This window comes from Danio rerio, chromosome 4 (assembly GCF_052040795.2).
Source record: "Danio rerio strain M-AB ecotype USA chromosome 4, GRCz13ab, whole genome shotgun sequence".
NCBI classification, from domain to species: Eukaryota; Metazoa; Chordata; class Actinopteri; order Cypriniformes; family Danionidae; genus Danio; species Danio rerio.
The window spans coordinates 68,780,563-68,797,008 of NC_141024.2; the positions used below are offsets into that span (position 1 = coordinate 68,780,563).

General features: G+C 37.3%; 1 protein-coding gene and 2 non-coding genes across 4 annotated transcripts; 2 read left to right on the top strand and 1 right to left on the bottom strand.

The window, feature by feature from the left end:
• Nucleotides 1-371: 371 nt before the first annotated feature.
• Nucleotides 372-444, top strand: trnak-uuu (transfer RNA lysine (anticodon UUU)). Its single transcript has one exon. It is a non-coding gene; the product is annotated as a tRNA-Lys (tRNA).
• A 2,746-nt stretch (nt 445-3,190) lies between these two features.
• On the bottom strand, nt 3,191-13,158 carry LOC137491224 (uncharacterized). Of its 2 annotated transcripts, XR_015484172.1 has the most exons (4): nt 13,099-13,158; nt 12,485-12,634; nt 4,984-7,485; nt 3,191-4,944 (listed from the first exon to the last, which is right to left on the bottom strand). XR_015484172.1 is itself a non-coding variant. In XM_087250335.1 (3 exons), exons 2-3 carry the CDS (start codon nt 12,567-12,569, stop codon nt 6,500-6,502), a joined length of 1,071 nt encoding a protein of 356 aa, XP_087106461.1. In that variant the 5' UTR covers nt 12,570-12,634; nt 13,099-13,158; the 3' UTR covers nt 3,191-6,499. The 2 variants fall into 2 exon arrangements, 1 of the variants encoding a protein (XP_087106461.1); XM_087250335.1 differs by having other exon boundaries at nt 3,191-7,485.
• trnas-uga (transfer RNA serine (anticodon UGA)) lies at nt 4,723-4,804 on the top strand. The gene has a single exon. It is a non-coding gene; the product is annotated as a tRNA-Ser (tRNA).
• Nucleotides 13,159-16,446: the final 3,288 nt, after the last annotated feature.

The window sequence follows — 16,446 nt, forward strand, 5'->3', positions numbered from 1 at the left end:
GAGCAACAGGACCTTTGATGCCAGCATACTGTGTAGATAAGCATTGATCAAGTCACGCTTCTAAGGCATGGAAGGAATCTTTTCAATTGTTAAGTCTACATTCATTGCCACAACTACAGATAGACCTTCTGCAGTTGTCATCGATCTATTTAATGTCTCCTACATGACATGGAGTCCAAACTATTGTGTTGTACTGACGTCTACACCTACAACAACCATTAACCCAAACCTCACAGTAAACTGTTGTGTTTTAGCAACATCTACACCAACCATAAACCTAAACCCCACCTCACGGTAAACTTTTGTGAGCCGTAAAGTTCTGCGCCCACCACAACCCTACACTTTGCCTGCTTGTAAAGCCAAGCCATGGAGCCTGGATAGCTCAGTTGGTAGAGCATCACACTTTTAATGTGAGGGTCCAGGGTTCAAGTCCCTGTTTGGGCGTGTAAGGCTCTTTTTGTGGAGCCACAGCTTATGCCGTTGAGCTATCGCTTGCCGAAAGATTTATCTGCATGCACAACAAGTGTACTAGACATGAGGACATGGCAGTCTTGTAGTCGTGGCTGAGTGGTTAAGGCGATGGACTCTAAATCCATTGGGGTCTCCCCGCGCAGGTTCGAACCCTGCCGACTACGTCCAGGCAGTGCGCAGGATTTAGTTTGCGACATTCCATGATTGTTTGCAACTCCATTGTTTCTTGGGAAAAGGGTTGTGCTGGAAGGGAAAAGCACCAAAAATAAAATGGCAGCGCATGCTAACTGACTGCTCTGGGGGCCTTCCATTTTTAAAGACATATGACAGAGAGTGAAGGGCCAGTGGCTTTCCCGTAGCTCGTCGTGATCGTATAGTGGTTAGTACTCTGCGTTGTGGCCGCAGCAACTCCGGGTCACGGCAGGTTTTTCAAGGTGACATTGGCATTGCACTCTGTGTTGCCATCCGTAATCTCCAACCTCCTTTTAGTGCAGGCTGTGCTAATGGCACGTCCTGAATGTTTACATTTCCTAAAGTCAATCAATACGCTTTCTAAAATCTCCCCATGCTTTGATAACCTCTTTATAGAATTCTGGAACTTTATTCATCATATTCTCTTTGGGCTTCATCCATAATATATATTCTTGTATTTCTCCACATTTATTTAAAAAATATCTCATCACATCTTTCCATACATGTTTTTCTTCTTTCCACTATTTATTCACAGTTTTAATTCTTATGCTTTTCATTCTGATTAGTGCATCAATTAAACCTAAGCCTCCTTCTTCAACTTTACCAATTATGGTGTCATAAGCTATTTTGGAAGGTTTTCCATCTCATATGAAATCTAATACAATAGCTTTTATCTTTTTATACACACTCATTGGCAAACTCACTGTACCTAAAACACCACATTTTTGATAAAAATAAGGAATTTAAAACTAAAACTTTCCCCTTTAAAAACAAACCTCTTCATTTTCCAGAAATGTAATCTTTTTTCCACTCCTTTTAAAACTTCCTCCCACACTAAATTCCTTGCGCTGATGGTCGTGGGGAGTGGAGAACATGTGTCTGATTCCAGCGACGCTCCAGGGACAGACGAGTCTTCATTGAGGCCATCTTCCAGTAAAAACCACGGCGAATGAAGCTCTGCACAAGACTTTTGGCCAGCGGAGAAATTAAAATGGTCGTGCCCAACTGAGTCTGGTTCTCTCAAGGTTTTTTTTTCTTCACTCCCATCAGGTGGTTTTTTTTCCCTCTCCGCTGTCGCCACTGCCTCGCATGGTTCAGGATTGGTAGAGCTACGCATCGATGAATTTGCTCTTCAGTGTTTGAACTCTCAGTAATGATTAAATCACACTGAACTGAGCTAAACTGAACTGAACTGAACTTAAACACTAAAACCTGAACCACACTGTTCCAGTTACTGAACCACACTGTTCCAGTTACTATGACCATTTATGTGAAGCTGCTTTGACACAATCTACATTGTAAAAGTGCTATACAAATAAAGCTGAATTGAATTAAATTGAATTGTTTCATTTTCATTTTCACCAACCCTTTTACCAAAAATTTTCATATCAACTTTCTCCTCTTTAAATTAGATTTTTTCTGGTAAAACATTTATTTTTCCCATTCTCATGTATTTAGTTTTTTGCTTATTAATTTTTGCTTCTGTTCCTTTACAATATCTGTTTAAAATTTCCTCTACTTTTTCAATACTTTTAATATCTTTTACTATTAAAGTGGTATCATCAGCAAACTGAAATAATTTTTGTTCTAACCATGTTCCTTTTATACATAATCCTCTTATTTGCTTTTCATTATCAATTGCTAATCCCAATGTTTCAGATACAAGTGTGTATAGTAGTGATGACATTGGACATCCTTGTCTTATCGATCTTGTTATTTTAAAATCTTTAGTTATTAAACCATTTACTTTTATACAGCTTGGTTGCTAAGGTGTTGCTATGCGGTTGCTAAGGAGTTAGAATGTTTTATTGGAAAATTAAAGAAATGCTAAATGAAATGGGGATTGAAAATGAGGTCGTTGATGAGGAATGGGAAACATTATTTTTATTTGGTTGTAAAACAGAAGGTTGTAAGATTCCACCCACCGGTCCAATGACAGAGTCCAGTGTTTTGGTCGAAGGAATTCTGCGTGTATGCCTTTTCGGATGCTTCTGGAAAGATTTTTTTTTTTCATTAAAATTTGTTGACCAATTTTATATCTGACTTGATGCGTATTTTAATCTGACTCCAATTTCAATTTTATAAATTCATCATTTACGTTTTTAGCTAATCATGTTATTGGTTGGGATTTTAATTTAGAATTTTATATTTTCTGGAATCCGATATTCTAAATTGTACATTCATTAGGGACCAACGACGCTCAGAGTTCCACGCCCCGGGTTTGCGTTTCTTCTCACGGACAATATGTCGACACTCTGAAAAAAGTCTGAAGATGCAGGATTAACTAATATTTGGATAGGCTGGTTGCATAACGCTCACCTAGTCCTAAAAAAACAGATCTTTAGCCAAGCCCTTGCAACTTGCTGCTTTCGGTTGTTAAATGACTAAAAGGTCTACATGTTATCGGCACGATATAGCTACGTATAATCAAATGCGCCTATTAATCAATTTAATTTAGGCCGTACTGTAAGGGTAACAAAGACTCCTCGTAATCTACTGGATACAATGAATTCACCAAACACCAGAATTAATCTAAAAAGGGTTAACATTTATTTTGGCAGGCAGGTAAAACAACACTTAGAATGAATCAAAAATTGAATACCAAACACAACTAATTAGCATAACATATAAATGCAGATAAATGCAAATACAAATACAAAGTTAAAAAATAATTTCATAAAGTCAGCATACCTGGCAATAGAAGAGACACACAGAGGCTGTGTGGGAAGTCTGGCTACAGAAACCTCCCCAAGTGTTTTGCCAAGATTCTTTAAATACCCATTACATTTGTGCAACAGTCATACATATTTAGCACCCACATATCTGACTCTGTTTTTAGAGTTAATTAACTTCAAAGGGTTACCCAATGTTTTGGGGTGAAATGAACTTTAAAGACAGTTCACCAGTTTACCAGTCACACCTGAATGATTATAATTAAAAAACAACATCAGTAAGGGAGATGGATGCGGGTGAAAGGAATGTTCTGATTGTGTTGTCCTGTCCCTTCTTCCGGATTCCAGAGTTTTTATGGTTTTATTGCAAGGGATAGTTGTTTAAGTAAAATCCAGTCTTACAAGGTAAAAACACAAGGTTCATAAACTTTATTTTAACAGTTGCAAGAAATGTGATATGGAATAGAAGGAATATTGTTAAAGAAAATAATAGCAAAATATCTGTGTGTAAATCATTTCAAAGAAAAATGTCTAAACTGCATAATGCTCTTTTCTATTATTGTAACATGAATAACAAAATTGATGTATTTGAAAAAGACTTTTTAAGTGGGAATACATATGTTCAAATGGCTTTATATAATGTACATGTATTATTACCTGAATGTAATTGTTTTACATTTTTGATATAAAATAAATAAAAAAAATAAAAATAAAAAATAAAAAAGGCGATGGACTAGAAGTCCATTGGGGTCTCCATGCGCAGGCTGTGCAAATGGCACGTCCTGAATGTTTACGTTTTCTTAAGTGTGGAAGACTAGGGATTCGATATAAGCAACAGGACCTTTGAGGCAGCATGCTGTGTAGATAAGCATTGATCAAATCACGCTTCTAAGGCATGGAAGGAATCTTTTCAATTGTTAAGACTCCATTCATTGCCACAACAACAGAGAGACCTTCTGCAGTTGTCATTGATCTATTTAATATCTCCTACATGACATGGAGTCCAAACTATTGTGTTGTACTGATGTCTATACCTACAACAACCATAAACCCAACCTCAAAGTAAACAGTTGTGTTTTAGCAACATCTACACCAACCATAAGCCTAAACCCCACCTCACGGTAAACTTTTGTGTCGCAAAGGTCTGCGCCGACCACAACCCTATACATTGCCTACTTGTAAAGCATTGCCATGGAGCCCGGATAGCTCAGTTGGAAGAGCATCAGACTTTTAATCTGAGGGTCAAGGGTTCAAGTCCCTGTTCGGGCATGTAAGACTACTTTTGTGGAGCCACTGCTTATGTTGTTGAGCTATCGGTTGCTCAAAGTTTCATCTGGATGCAAAACAAATGTACTAGGCATGAGGACATGGGTGTACAGGCAGTCTTGTAGTTGTGGCCGAGTGGTTAAGGCGATGGACTTGAAATCCATTGGGGTCTCCCCGCGCAGGTTCGAATCCTGCTGACTATATCCAGGCAGTGTGCAGGACTTAGTTCATGACCTTCCATGATTGTTTGAAACTCCATTGTTTCTTGGGAAAAGGGTTGTGCTGGAAAGGAAAAACAACAAAATTAAAACGGCAGCGCATGCTAACTGACTGCTCTGGGGGCCTTCAATTTTTTAAAGACATATGACAGAGAGTGAAGGACCTTCATCTGGATGCACAATACTTGTACTAGCCATGAGGCCATGGCAGTACATGTAGTCATGGCCAAGTGGTTAAGGCGATGGACTAGAAATCCGTTGGTGTCTTGCCGCGCAGGTTTGGATCCTGCCAACTACACCCAGGCAGTGTGCAGTATTTGGTTTGCGACCTTTAATAAAACAGCAGCGCATGCTAGCTAACTGCCCTGGGGGCCCTCCATTTTCAAAGATATTTGACAGAGAGTGAAGGTCCAGTGGCTGTCCCATAGCTTGCCGTGATTGTATAGTGGTTAGTACTCTGTGTTGTGGCCACAGCAACTCTGGTTGGAATCCGTGTCACGGCAGGTTTTTCAATGGCATTGGCGTTGCACTCTGTTGCCATTTATAATCTCCAGCCTCCTTTTAGTGCAGGGTGTGCTAATGGCTAAGGCAGTACAGTCAGTCTTGTAGTTGTGGCTAAGTGGTTAAGGCGAATTCAGGTCACTGCAGGATTCCTTACGGTGACATTGACATCACGCCTCCCTCTTGCCACCTGTTTTGTACAGCTCATTTTTTAGTGCATGCTGCAACTCTTACACGTCACAAGTAAATCTAAGCTAATGCCCCAATGATCCCAGTTAACTCAGTCGGTAGAGCATCAGACTTTTCATCTGACATTCGAGGGTTCAAGTCAAAGATGCTGTGCCCTGATATGTTGTTGACTTGCTGCCAGCTCAGGTTAAAGAGGCCCATCTCATCTCAATCATTGTACAGTTGTCTCACTTTCAGCAACAGCTTGCTGCTTTTGACCAGTTGACAGAACTCACATTTTAACATTAGAAATGGCTTTTGACCAGTAAGTAGATTAAGTCTGTATGCCTTATGTAGCAAGCTTCTAAAACTCAGATTAGCTTATATCATTTTATCAGTGGAGTTAGTTACGTTTGTGGAAGTCAAATCTTTAAAAATCTAGTCTTCTAGAACTTAGTACTTCTAGATTTAAAAAACTTCTAGATTTAAAAGGTTAGAAAACCGCTGAAGAGGACAGATGTTTGTGAAAGGAGAGCATTTTACACACTAATTGTGTTGTTAATTGACTTGTAAATCCTAACTAGTGGTATAATCTTGGTTTAAGAAATAATTGAGACAGTTTTAATCTTCTCTCATAATGAATGTCATATATTTTAAATACATTTTTAAATAATAATGGTTAGTAACAGTATTATATTAATATGAAATTAAGTTTTGTCTTAAAACTAATCAAAATGTCAGGCAGACTTTGCTGTGTGTTTGTGTGCTAATTCTTTTGTGTGTGTGTGTGTGTGTTTTTTTGACTCTGAAACTCGCGCGTGCCCAAATAGACACTCCCACACCATCCCACTTTTCTTCCTCTGACACTCCCCCCTAAACAGAGCTGGACACGCCCACTTTTCTGACTTTTTCCAAAGTAGAGGTGTGAAAACACCCTGCTGAAACGAGGGGGTTTCATGGCCCTTTAAGGTCCGATGAGTTGCTGAAACTCTTCCCACACCGAAGCTGCGGTCACACTAGAGTTTGAGCATGTGAAATTCTGTGGTTCCGTTTCTCTCCAGTGTGGATCCTCAAGTGTAGATTACGGGATGATAATTGGCTGAAACTCTTCCCACACTGAGTGCATGTGTATGGTTTCTCTCCAGTGTGGATCCTCATGTGTTGATTAAGGTGTGATGAGCAGTAAAAACTCTTCCCACACTGAGTGCACGTAAATGATTTCTCTCCAGTGTGGATCCTCATGTGTTGATTAAGCTGTGATGAGCAGTTAAAACTTTTCCCACACTGAGTGCATGTGAATGGTTTCTCGCCTGTGTGGATCCTCATGTGGTGATTAAGGTGTGAGGAGTAGCTGAAACTCTTCCCACACTGAGTGCATATGAATGGTTTCTCTCCAGTGTGGATCCTCATGTGGTTATAAAGGTGTGATGATTGGCTGAAACTCTTCCCACATTGAGTGCATGTGAATGGTTTCTCTCCAGTGTGCATCCTCATGTGCTGATTAAAGGATGATGATAGGCTGAAACTCTTCCCACACTGAGTGCATGTGAATGGTTTCTCTCCAGTGTGGATTCTCATGTGGCGATTAAGGGAAGATGACAGACTGAAACTCTTCCCACACTGAGTGCATGTGAATGGTTTCTCTCCAGTGTGGATCCTCATGTGTTGATTAAGGGATGATAATAGGCTAAAACTCTTCCGACACTGAGTGCATGTGAATGGTTTCTCTCCAGTGTGGATCCTCATGTGTAGATTAATGTTTGATGATTGGTTGAAACTCTTCCCACACTGAAGGCATGTGAATGGTTTCTCTCCAGTGTGGATCCTGATGTGAATCTTAAGACTGCTTTTGCTTGCAAAACTCTTCCCACACTGAGTGCAGGTGAAACGATTCTTGTCTCTTCTTTTCAAAAAACCATCAGTCTGTAAATTAGTTTTTTCCTCAATTTTAACATGATGTTCCTCCTCTTTACTCCTCTCATTCTCTTCAATTAGGTCTGAAATCAATAAATTAAACATTAGTTTTCATTAGGTCTTAAAAACTCTCATCAAAAGCTGAAAAGTGTAAAGACACTGGAAACATTGGCTACACACACTGTATTTCTGATGCACATTAAATGTAAAATAAATCAGATCATATTTTGTTCGGTCCATTAACGTGTACACATTTAAGCAGATTCAATTCAATTCATATTTATCAAGTATCTTTTACAATGTAAATTTTGTCAAAGCCGCTTAACATAAGTTATAGTAGGGATGGGCGATACCACAATTTTTAAATTCAATATGATACCGATAGTTCTTGTTAAAAATTTTACTATACCGATATCGATACCAATTATTATAAAAAATATTAATGTAATTTTTCAAAATGATGTTAATTAAAAAAACCATTACATATATATATATATATATATATATATATATATATATATATATATATATATATATATATTAGGGATGTAACGGTATCAGAATTTCACGGTACGGTAATACCTCGGTATGAATGTCACGGTACGGTATTTATTGAATCATTTACAGGAAAAAACAAAACTTATGAAAATACTCCAAAAAAGTGCCAAAAGTGTCAATGACATACAAATTAGCCATCTATCTGTAAGCTTTGAAACAGGAACTTCAATTTTAATAACAAAAAAATATTAAACCATGTAAAAAAATTAAGTTTCAATTTAGTAGTGTTGAAAACTCATCACATTCAACATTTAATCACTCACTCACTTAGATAGAGATGGGTTTACAGGAAAATTATCATATAAATATAATCTGGTAAGAGCTGGTATCTCTGGGTATTTACAATGTCCCCTGCAACAGAAAAAAAAACCCTCTCATTTGGGACTGAGTTTTCTGGGACAGAGAGATATGACTTGGCCCAGGTTGACAGCAGTGGGTAACGTTGTGCATTGTCTTTCCCCCACTTGAGAGGACAAACCATGAGTGAGATAGAGATCTCATTTCTGCATCAATCTGATCAGTGTGCTGTGTTTCTGCAGTCCCCATGACTGATTATTATCGTATTGGGGGACGTATTCCCCAACTTGCAGGCACGTGCACACACAGGGCTCAACCTGTGCAGTGCACATGCCCTTTTTAGTCTTGGATAGAAAGTTCCCTTCCAAAATGATCAAAAGTGCCCCTGCGACGCGACATACCCTCCGTCCCCGCTTTACAGTACGCGCGCGACAGCTGATAAGAACTCGCGCGACAACACCGATATTCAGTACGCGCGCGGCAACAACACCCGCTTTAGGGTTTTCCTGCTCTTTTTGATCCCCGCTTCTAGCAGCACACTCCATTTCCACATTACTTGATCTGTAGCGACAACAGACCGCAAGGGATTATGGCCAAGCATGGGCTGATGGGAATTGTAGTTTCCGGTACCTCCCGATCGCTTCATTCGCCTGAGCAAATTTTCTCAGAAGACCTATAGTTTTACCGAGTCATGCGACTACGGTAATATCGAAAAAATTAATATTGCGGTATGACGGTATTTACAATACCGTTACATCCCTAATATATATATATATATATATATATATATATATATATATATATATATATATATATATATATATATATACTGTAGTGTGTGTTTGTGTGTAATATAAACACCCATGCACATCCATATTGTATATACACACTGCATACATATACATACTGTAAATACACACTGCACAGATACACACACAGCCTTATATTTATTCTTATTCACCTAATGGTAACAAGAGACAAAGATTTACAGAGCTGATTTATTATTTTATTTTATTTTTTTAAATTTGTATTTATTTATTATTATACTATATATTTAAATACTATACTACTGTTTGCTCTGTTTACTAAGCTTATATATATATATATATATATATATATATATATATATATATGTGTGTGTGTGTGTGTGTGTGTGTGTGTGTGTTTTAATGTTAATTTTATTAATACTTTGGCAAAACATGTGTAACATTTGTCATGCCAATAACGCAATCATTGAATGGAATTGAATTGATAGAGAGAGAGGGAGAGGTTTACCTCCTTTAAAACTCTTCTATGTCTTTAGTCAGAGGGAGACTGAGCAGAGGAACACTGGGCATCTTGTTTTTGTTTCACTTGTTTTCTGTAAGTGTCTATAAAGGCTGCTTGTATTTTTGCTGTGTTTGAATTTCTTATAACAAATATTGCTTGTGCAACGCTTTTTAAGCTGAAGACCACCACAACACGCTGCGTTATGTCTCTGCCATCGTGTCATTCCATAATGCAAAAGTGTGTGTGACTTGCGTGTGTTGAGTACATAAGTTATCTGAAAGGCACATGATCGTTCACGTGATATTTCGCCGCAGATTGATTGGTGTAACGTCTTGTATACAAAGCGTCACTGACAAGCCTGTACACAGCGCCAAAACATTTAGTTATGCAGAAATTATTAAAATATAGTTAAAATATTGATACTTTAAAAAAATATCGATACCAAATTAAAATCTTCCGAGTATCGATATATCAATACTCGAGAATCGATGTGCACATCCCTAAGTTATAGTAAATTGAAACTGTGTCAGTCCAGTTTTCAGAGTTTCTTACATAATTGATCATGAGTCATTTTGGTCATATTGATAAGACCGATTTGAAAGCTGTAAATGGCCTAATTTTATTCATATTTATTCATAATTACAACAAAATGTTTTTCTAAAATTTGTAAAGCAGACAAGGAACACTTGTTCATTCTGTGCCTGACTGGTAAACGCATCAAAAAAAAGTTCTGGGGTAACAGCTGAACAAACAGCTGAATATTTGCCTCGCAGACATGAGACACACCTGTACAGCATCTGCATAAAGGCTGGAATGTGCACCTTTCCCTTTGTGTGCTGATGGGTCATTTTTATCCATTCTGGGGTGATTTTGAATCTTAATTTGGCCAAAACTTTCTCTGTTTCAGCAAACGGACTGTTATTTGGGGACATCTTATTTTGACATATTCTGGAAAAATGCTTTGAAATAAAAAATAAAAACTCAATACACTCTGGGCAAATTTACTCCCTTTTCGTTATATTCATGGCTGTTTTTTCTCCATTTGCCTCTATTATAACAAAATTTTTTTTGATTGCAAAGCCATGACAGCATATAATCATGCATTTATGATTGTTGGTGTTTTCTGTGACGACACTCTACATTGTTTAATTGGTCTCCACCCATGAGTCGGCAAAAAGGAAATGGGTGAGAGAATAAAGGAAGAGGTGGAGGAGAGTTGAAGAGGTTGACTGAACTGTTGCAGTGCAGGGAAACAAGAAGAGAAACCGGGTCGAGACACGCATTGTAAAGTTAACAACTGGCTGTGAGAAACAAAAAGCAAAAGTATGTATTAAACCAACAGAGCAAAGACCGCTGTCTTATTACTGAAGTGCTCGTGACGTCGGCAAAGACTTCAGTGCAGTGTGTCCTGAACAAAATCAACTTACCAATTTATCTTGCTGGCATGGAGTCGGCTGCCTACACATCGGCCGGGTTCAATAACGCCCTCAACCTTCCCATCCACACCTCCACATTCGCTATTTCCCTTGATCCCTTCGCTCCGTGGATAAGAAGCAAAAGTTTTTGTTTTCTTTGCCCAAATTCTCATTTTGTTTCTCTTGTTAAGTTTTCTCCCCGTACTATTATTATCAGTATTATTTTTCCTCGTTTTCAAATCTGACGAATCTGCTGGCCTGAAATAATTTACATTTTTTTTCCTTTTGATGCGAATGGTGCGGTGTGAATGGCGCGATACACGTGAATGATGCGGTGCAAATTGAGCGTTTTGCGCGTTTCACGTGAAATGCTCGAGTTCAAAAATGTGAACTTTAGCAGACATTCACACTGCATTAACCAATCAGGAGCTTGCTCTTGTGGTGGCGTGATGGTGATGTAGCGCCTATTGTTGGTGTCCCGGGGGAAATCGGCTGGGTCAATTGGCATTTCTCTGTGGAGTTTGCATGTTCTCCCTGCATTTCGTGGGTTTCCCCCACAGTCCAAAGACATGTGGTACAGGTCAATTGGGTGGGCTAAATTGTTTGTAGTGTATGAGTGTGTACGGATGTTTCCCCAGTGATGGGTTGCGGCTAAAAGGGCATTCACTGCGTAAAACATGTGCTGGATAAGTTTGCAGTCCATTCCACTGTGGCAACCCCGGATTAATAAAGGGACTAAGCCGAAAAGAAAAGGAATAAATGTTTTTACTTATTTTATATAGCGCCAGTGCTCAAGGACGCAACAAACAGTAGGAGAACGAGAAAAGCAATAACTTTAAGAGCGTGGTTCACTTGGGCTTTGGCGCGGTAGGCTTGTAGTGTGAGTGCAAAACGCACCAAAGCCTGAAACTGAAAGCTTGACGTGACTTTTATGTGACTGTTTCATATGGATTTATTAATCAATCTTACTGTTGAATGAACGCAAACTGTCGTAGTTTATTAAATTAACAAACCCCTCACTGCAAGACAGCTGCGCACCTTCAGCAAACCTCCTCATTCTTGCAGCACGAGTACTTTATGATTTTTTATGAGCGCCAAAAGTGGTGGATCTGTTCGGCGAAATATCTGACTGCATGTCACCGCATCCCTAAAGATCCCACGACTGGCACGATATAACTAAAGAAATCTCCACTGTGCTGAGCAAGAATGCTCACTGAACAGCGCAGCATCGATGACGTAAGTGTGCCCAGGCCCGATTGTCGGGGGAAATGGGAGGGGGGACAAGCGTGCTTTGGCCCGGTTCGAGGCAACTGTACATAGTGTGAGTACGGCTTAATAATACATAAAAAAGAATGACAAAAGACATGAGAACAAGTAACAAGAAAGAAACTCATTCCTGTCTTTCAATAAGTGCTTATGTGCATTTAGGGAAATAGGCATCACACTCAGGGCTGCAAGATGGATTAATTTAGTATTCTTATTATTAAAATATACCTGAATGAGGATCAAATGACTGAGTTGGTCTTTGAGAATGAAAACCAACCTGTTTGTTCCTGCAGATCTTCCTGCTTGACTGTGAATGTTTCTTCAATCTTCACATCTTCACTCTCCTCTTTAATAAACGCCATCTTTATAACAGTGTGGAGATCAGTCGCTTCAGCAGGAGTTTTTCTCTGCGTTTGGACACTTTATCCTGTTTAAAATGAACAAAACAATAAAAATGTCTTGTTTAAAATAAATAAAACAATGAACAGAAACAAAATAACTTCTCTTCAACACTTGCTTCAACAGTTTCTTTATATGAGAGTGATTAACAAAAAGAAATCAGGTAAGTCTGAGCAAGAAACAATAGCCACCAATGAGCTGATTAAAACTAGTACTCCATTTCTTATATAAAGTGGTGTATACTTAGAATGAAATAATATTATGCTATTTAATAAATTAAATCTTCATTAAAAGACTCATTAAAAGACATATTACATACATCTCTGTTAACTTATTAAAACAATAGCCCTCATTACTGTGAGTAAAATAGTACTTTGTTGTATAAAGGGTCAAATAATAATGTCAACAGCAGGTGTATAATTAAGCATAGGATGAAAACCTAAAACTTTAATCAATCGGTTTATATTTATGTAAAAGTTTTAAAAAACAAACCTTTGTCCAGTTGAATCCAGCGCAAGAGTGGCGCAGCCTTATGACGTCATACGTCACGCCAAAATAAAAGTCTTTTCTTTTGTTTAGCTTTTTTGCCACACACTGTTGCAGTCATGACTTACTGCTATTTTTCTCCCTCGGTTTCTACTTCACACTTGCTTTCTCTCTCACACACACAGACACAGAAATTCAGTATTTGAAGTTAATAAAAACCTTTAATCTAACACTTTTAGGACAACTTTGAAAAACATTTTTAGGGTCATTAACACCATAAAGTGCCTTTGAGACATCAACATTTTCAAGATTTTTAAGAAATGAATGTTGGTCAAGCTCCTGCACATTTTACAAACAATCTACAAGCAGAAAAACAGGAAACAAACCTTAAGCCCTTGTCAAAAAATCCTTAAGGATTCCAGAAGGATTTCTTTTATAGGATTCCAATTAGAATTTCTATCATAGTTTAAAACCTTTCCTAAAGGATTCCAATAGGATTTCTGTATTAGATTCCAAATAGATTCCAAGTAGATTTTACTGAAATTCTTAAAGGAATCCTGTACAGAAATCCTATTGGAATTCTTTAGAAAAGTTTCCAAAACATGATAGAAATTCCAATGGGATTTCTGCATAGGATTCCATGCAGAATTTCTATATGTTTTTGGAACTTTAAAACCTAAAGGAATCCATTCGATTTTCTAATACAACTTAAAGGACAAGTATATAGGATTTAAATGAAATTTTTATGGAATCCTAAATGTAGACTTTTCTTTTGTATCTGTAACTGTCTTTTGAAAACTCAACATGACACCTTAATAATTGTGCCACCTCTATTAGAGAACAGCATTAGTGCACAAACCTTTGATAATATTGATTGGGCAACAAAATGATGTCCTGTTGTTTCAACATTGTTCATTTTTAATTCACTTTTCTTTTATATTTACAGATAAAAAAATATTCACACACAAAGTTCTAAAAACAAATTACACAAAATTGTGGTGTCTTTTTGTCATTTTGCACTCATCAGTGCATTTTTGGGAGATGGCCTTCCTTATTTGGCTGGCTTCAACATCATATTTATTTTTGATGTAACCTGTCAGAGAAAAGTAAACAAAACATATTTAGACACACCTCCATCTGACAGCAAAACACCCCCCAGCCACAGCACCCAGCAGTACCCAAACCAGCCACAGGTTATTTAAAAATGTACATTTAAAAATGTTTACTTTATATTTGATTTAAGAGATGAATCTAAACTGTTTAACAAAACTAATAACTAGCAAAGCAAAAATTAAACCTGACTCCACATAACACACATATTTAAATATTTATAAATTTATAAATGTCTGACCATAATTAATACTTAATTAATACCATTTATGTAGACTTATTTTATTTGAAATTTCTTTTATATTTTTTTCCATCTGCCAAGTGACAAATACTCTGACAAATAATTGTCAAATTTATTTTAATGCTAAATTTCAAGCCCTGACATAGTTTTTAAAGTAGATAGCAAAGTGCTGAGTGTAATTATACAATTTTTAATATCTTAAAATATGACAGTATTTCCAAAATATTTTTTTAGGAAAAAAACTTACCGATGATGTCACAGACTTTTTGGAGTCCAGTCGTGGCTTAACTGCTTTGTCTCTGAAGGCCTTTGAACATTTGCCACTGTAGCAGTGTGTACCAAAGGTTGTTCCTTCCAAACACGGCTACTAGTAGATCTTTTCTGGCCTTTTTGGGGTCAGTCCAATGCAATGGGAAAACTGTTCACCTGTGATTGAATTATTGGGGCCAATTCTCACCTAAAAATAGTGATCAAAAAATGAACAAGAAAATAGTTTAAACATTTTAAGAGCTGCTTCAACAGCAAAAGGTGAATTCTATAATCAAGAACATCAAAGTTGTATAATCATAATAATGACAAAAATATAGAATTTTTGTTTATTGCATTAAATAATAAGTTCCATGGTCTGTTGAAATTATTGATTCTGATTGACTGGAATGTGTCCAATATAAGAAATTAATTTAATATTTCATTCATTCCTTTAATCAATCAGGGGCCACCACAGCGGAATGAGCTGCCAACTTGTCCAGGATATGTTTTACACAGTGGATGCCCTTTCAGCTGCAACCCATCACTGGAAAACCATTCATACACACTTATTCACACCTATACAGTATGGACAATTTTTTAGCCTACCCAATTCACCTGTAACCGCATGTTTTTGGACTTGTGGGGGAAACTGGAGCACCCAGAAAAAAACCTACGCGAACGCAGGGAGAACATGCAAACTCCACACAGAAATGCCAACTGACCCAGCCGAGGCTCGAACCATCGGCTTTCTTGTTGTGAGGCAACAGAACAACCTACTGCGCCGCCCTAATTTAATATGCATTATATCATATTATTTATATTTATATATAATATTATATATTGTATGAACTGAATGCACAGGTAATTCTGATCAAAGTTCAAAATAAATGCACTTCCCTCAAACATTAGAAGTAACCATAGTGACTCAATGAATAAAAAGTTACCTTGTAAAGCAAACACTGTTCACAATAATGTTGGCAATAAACAAACTAATATGTTGTGCATTTTAGTAGACACACTGCAAATTTTAGATAGTAGGTTTAACTACCTTGGAGTTAAAATGAACACTCCCTCAGAGTTTATTTGGGAACCACTATTTGAAAGTGATAACATTATCAACACCAAGAGAGTGTTAATTAGCAAACTCTTATAGAGCAAAATATCTGTTAAATTTACAAAAAAATTGTGCTTGCCAGAATTTTTCTGTATACATTTACAAAAAATAACCATATTTCATGAACTGATACAATGTTCAGTTTAAAAAATCATAGCTTAGTGCACAAAAGTGTAAAGTCATTAGATGTATTAATATGTTCATGTGTGATTGCAGTTAGCGACCAGATTTTGACTGCATTAGTAACTACACAGTTACCTTTAAACAGAAGAAGATGCAGCATAACATCAAATACTTTCAGGTCATCTTGTACTTGAACACAGACACTACTATCCTCCACAATGGTGACACAAAAAACGTTTTGCTGTTTTATTTTTCCTTTCTTGATTTTACGGAAAAATACCGGCAGCTGTGGTTGCCAGTAATCTGCTGTTTTTAACATTCTTATATTCAGTTTACAGAATATTTCTGTTGAAAATACATTCCAGTCTGTATTTTTTATCGAAGATACTTTTTCCCAACTGTTTACTAAAAACTTTGTCATGTATTACTTCAGGAATTTGCCTGGCATGTTCCTCTTTAGTTTTCAATTTGTATGATCCTGACTGGACCCCCTTTTTCTGGATTTCACACCTCCTGG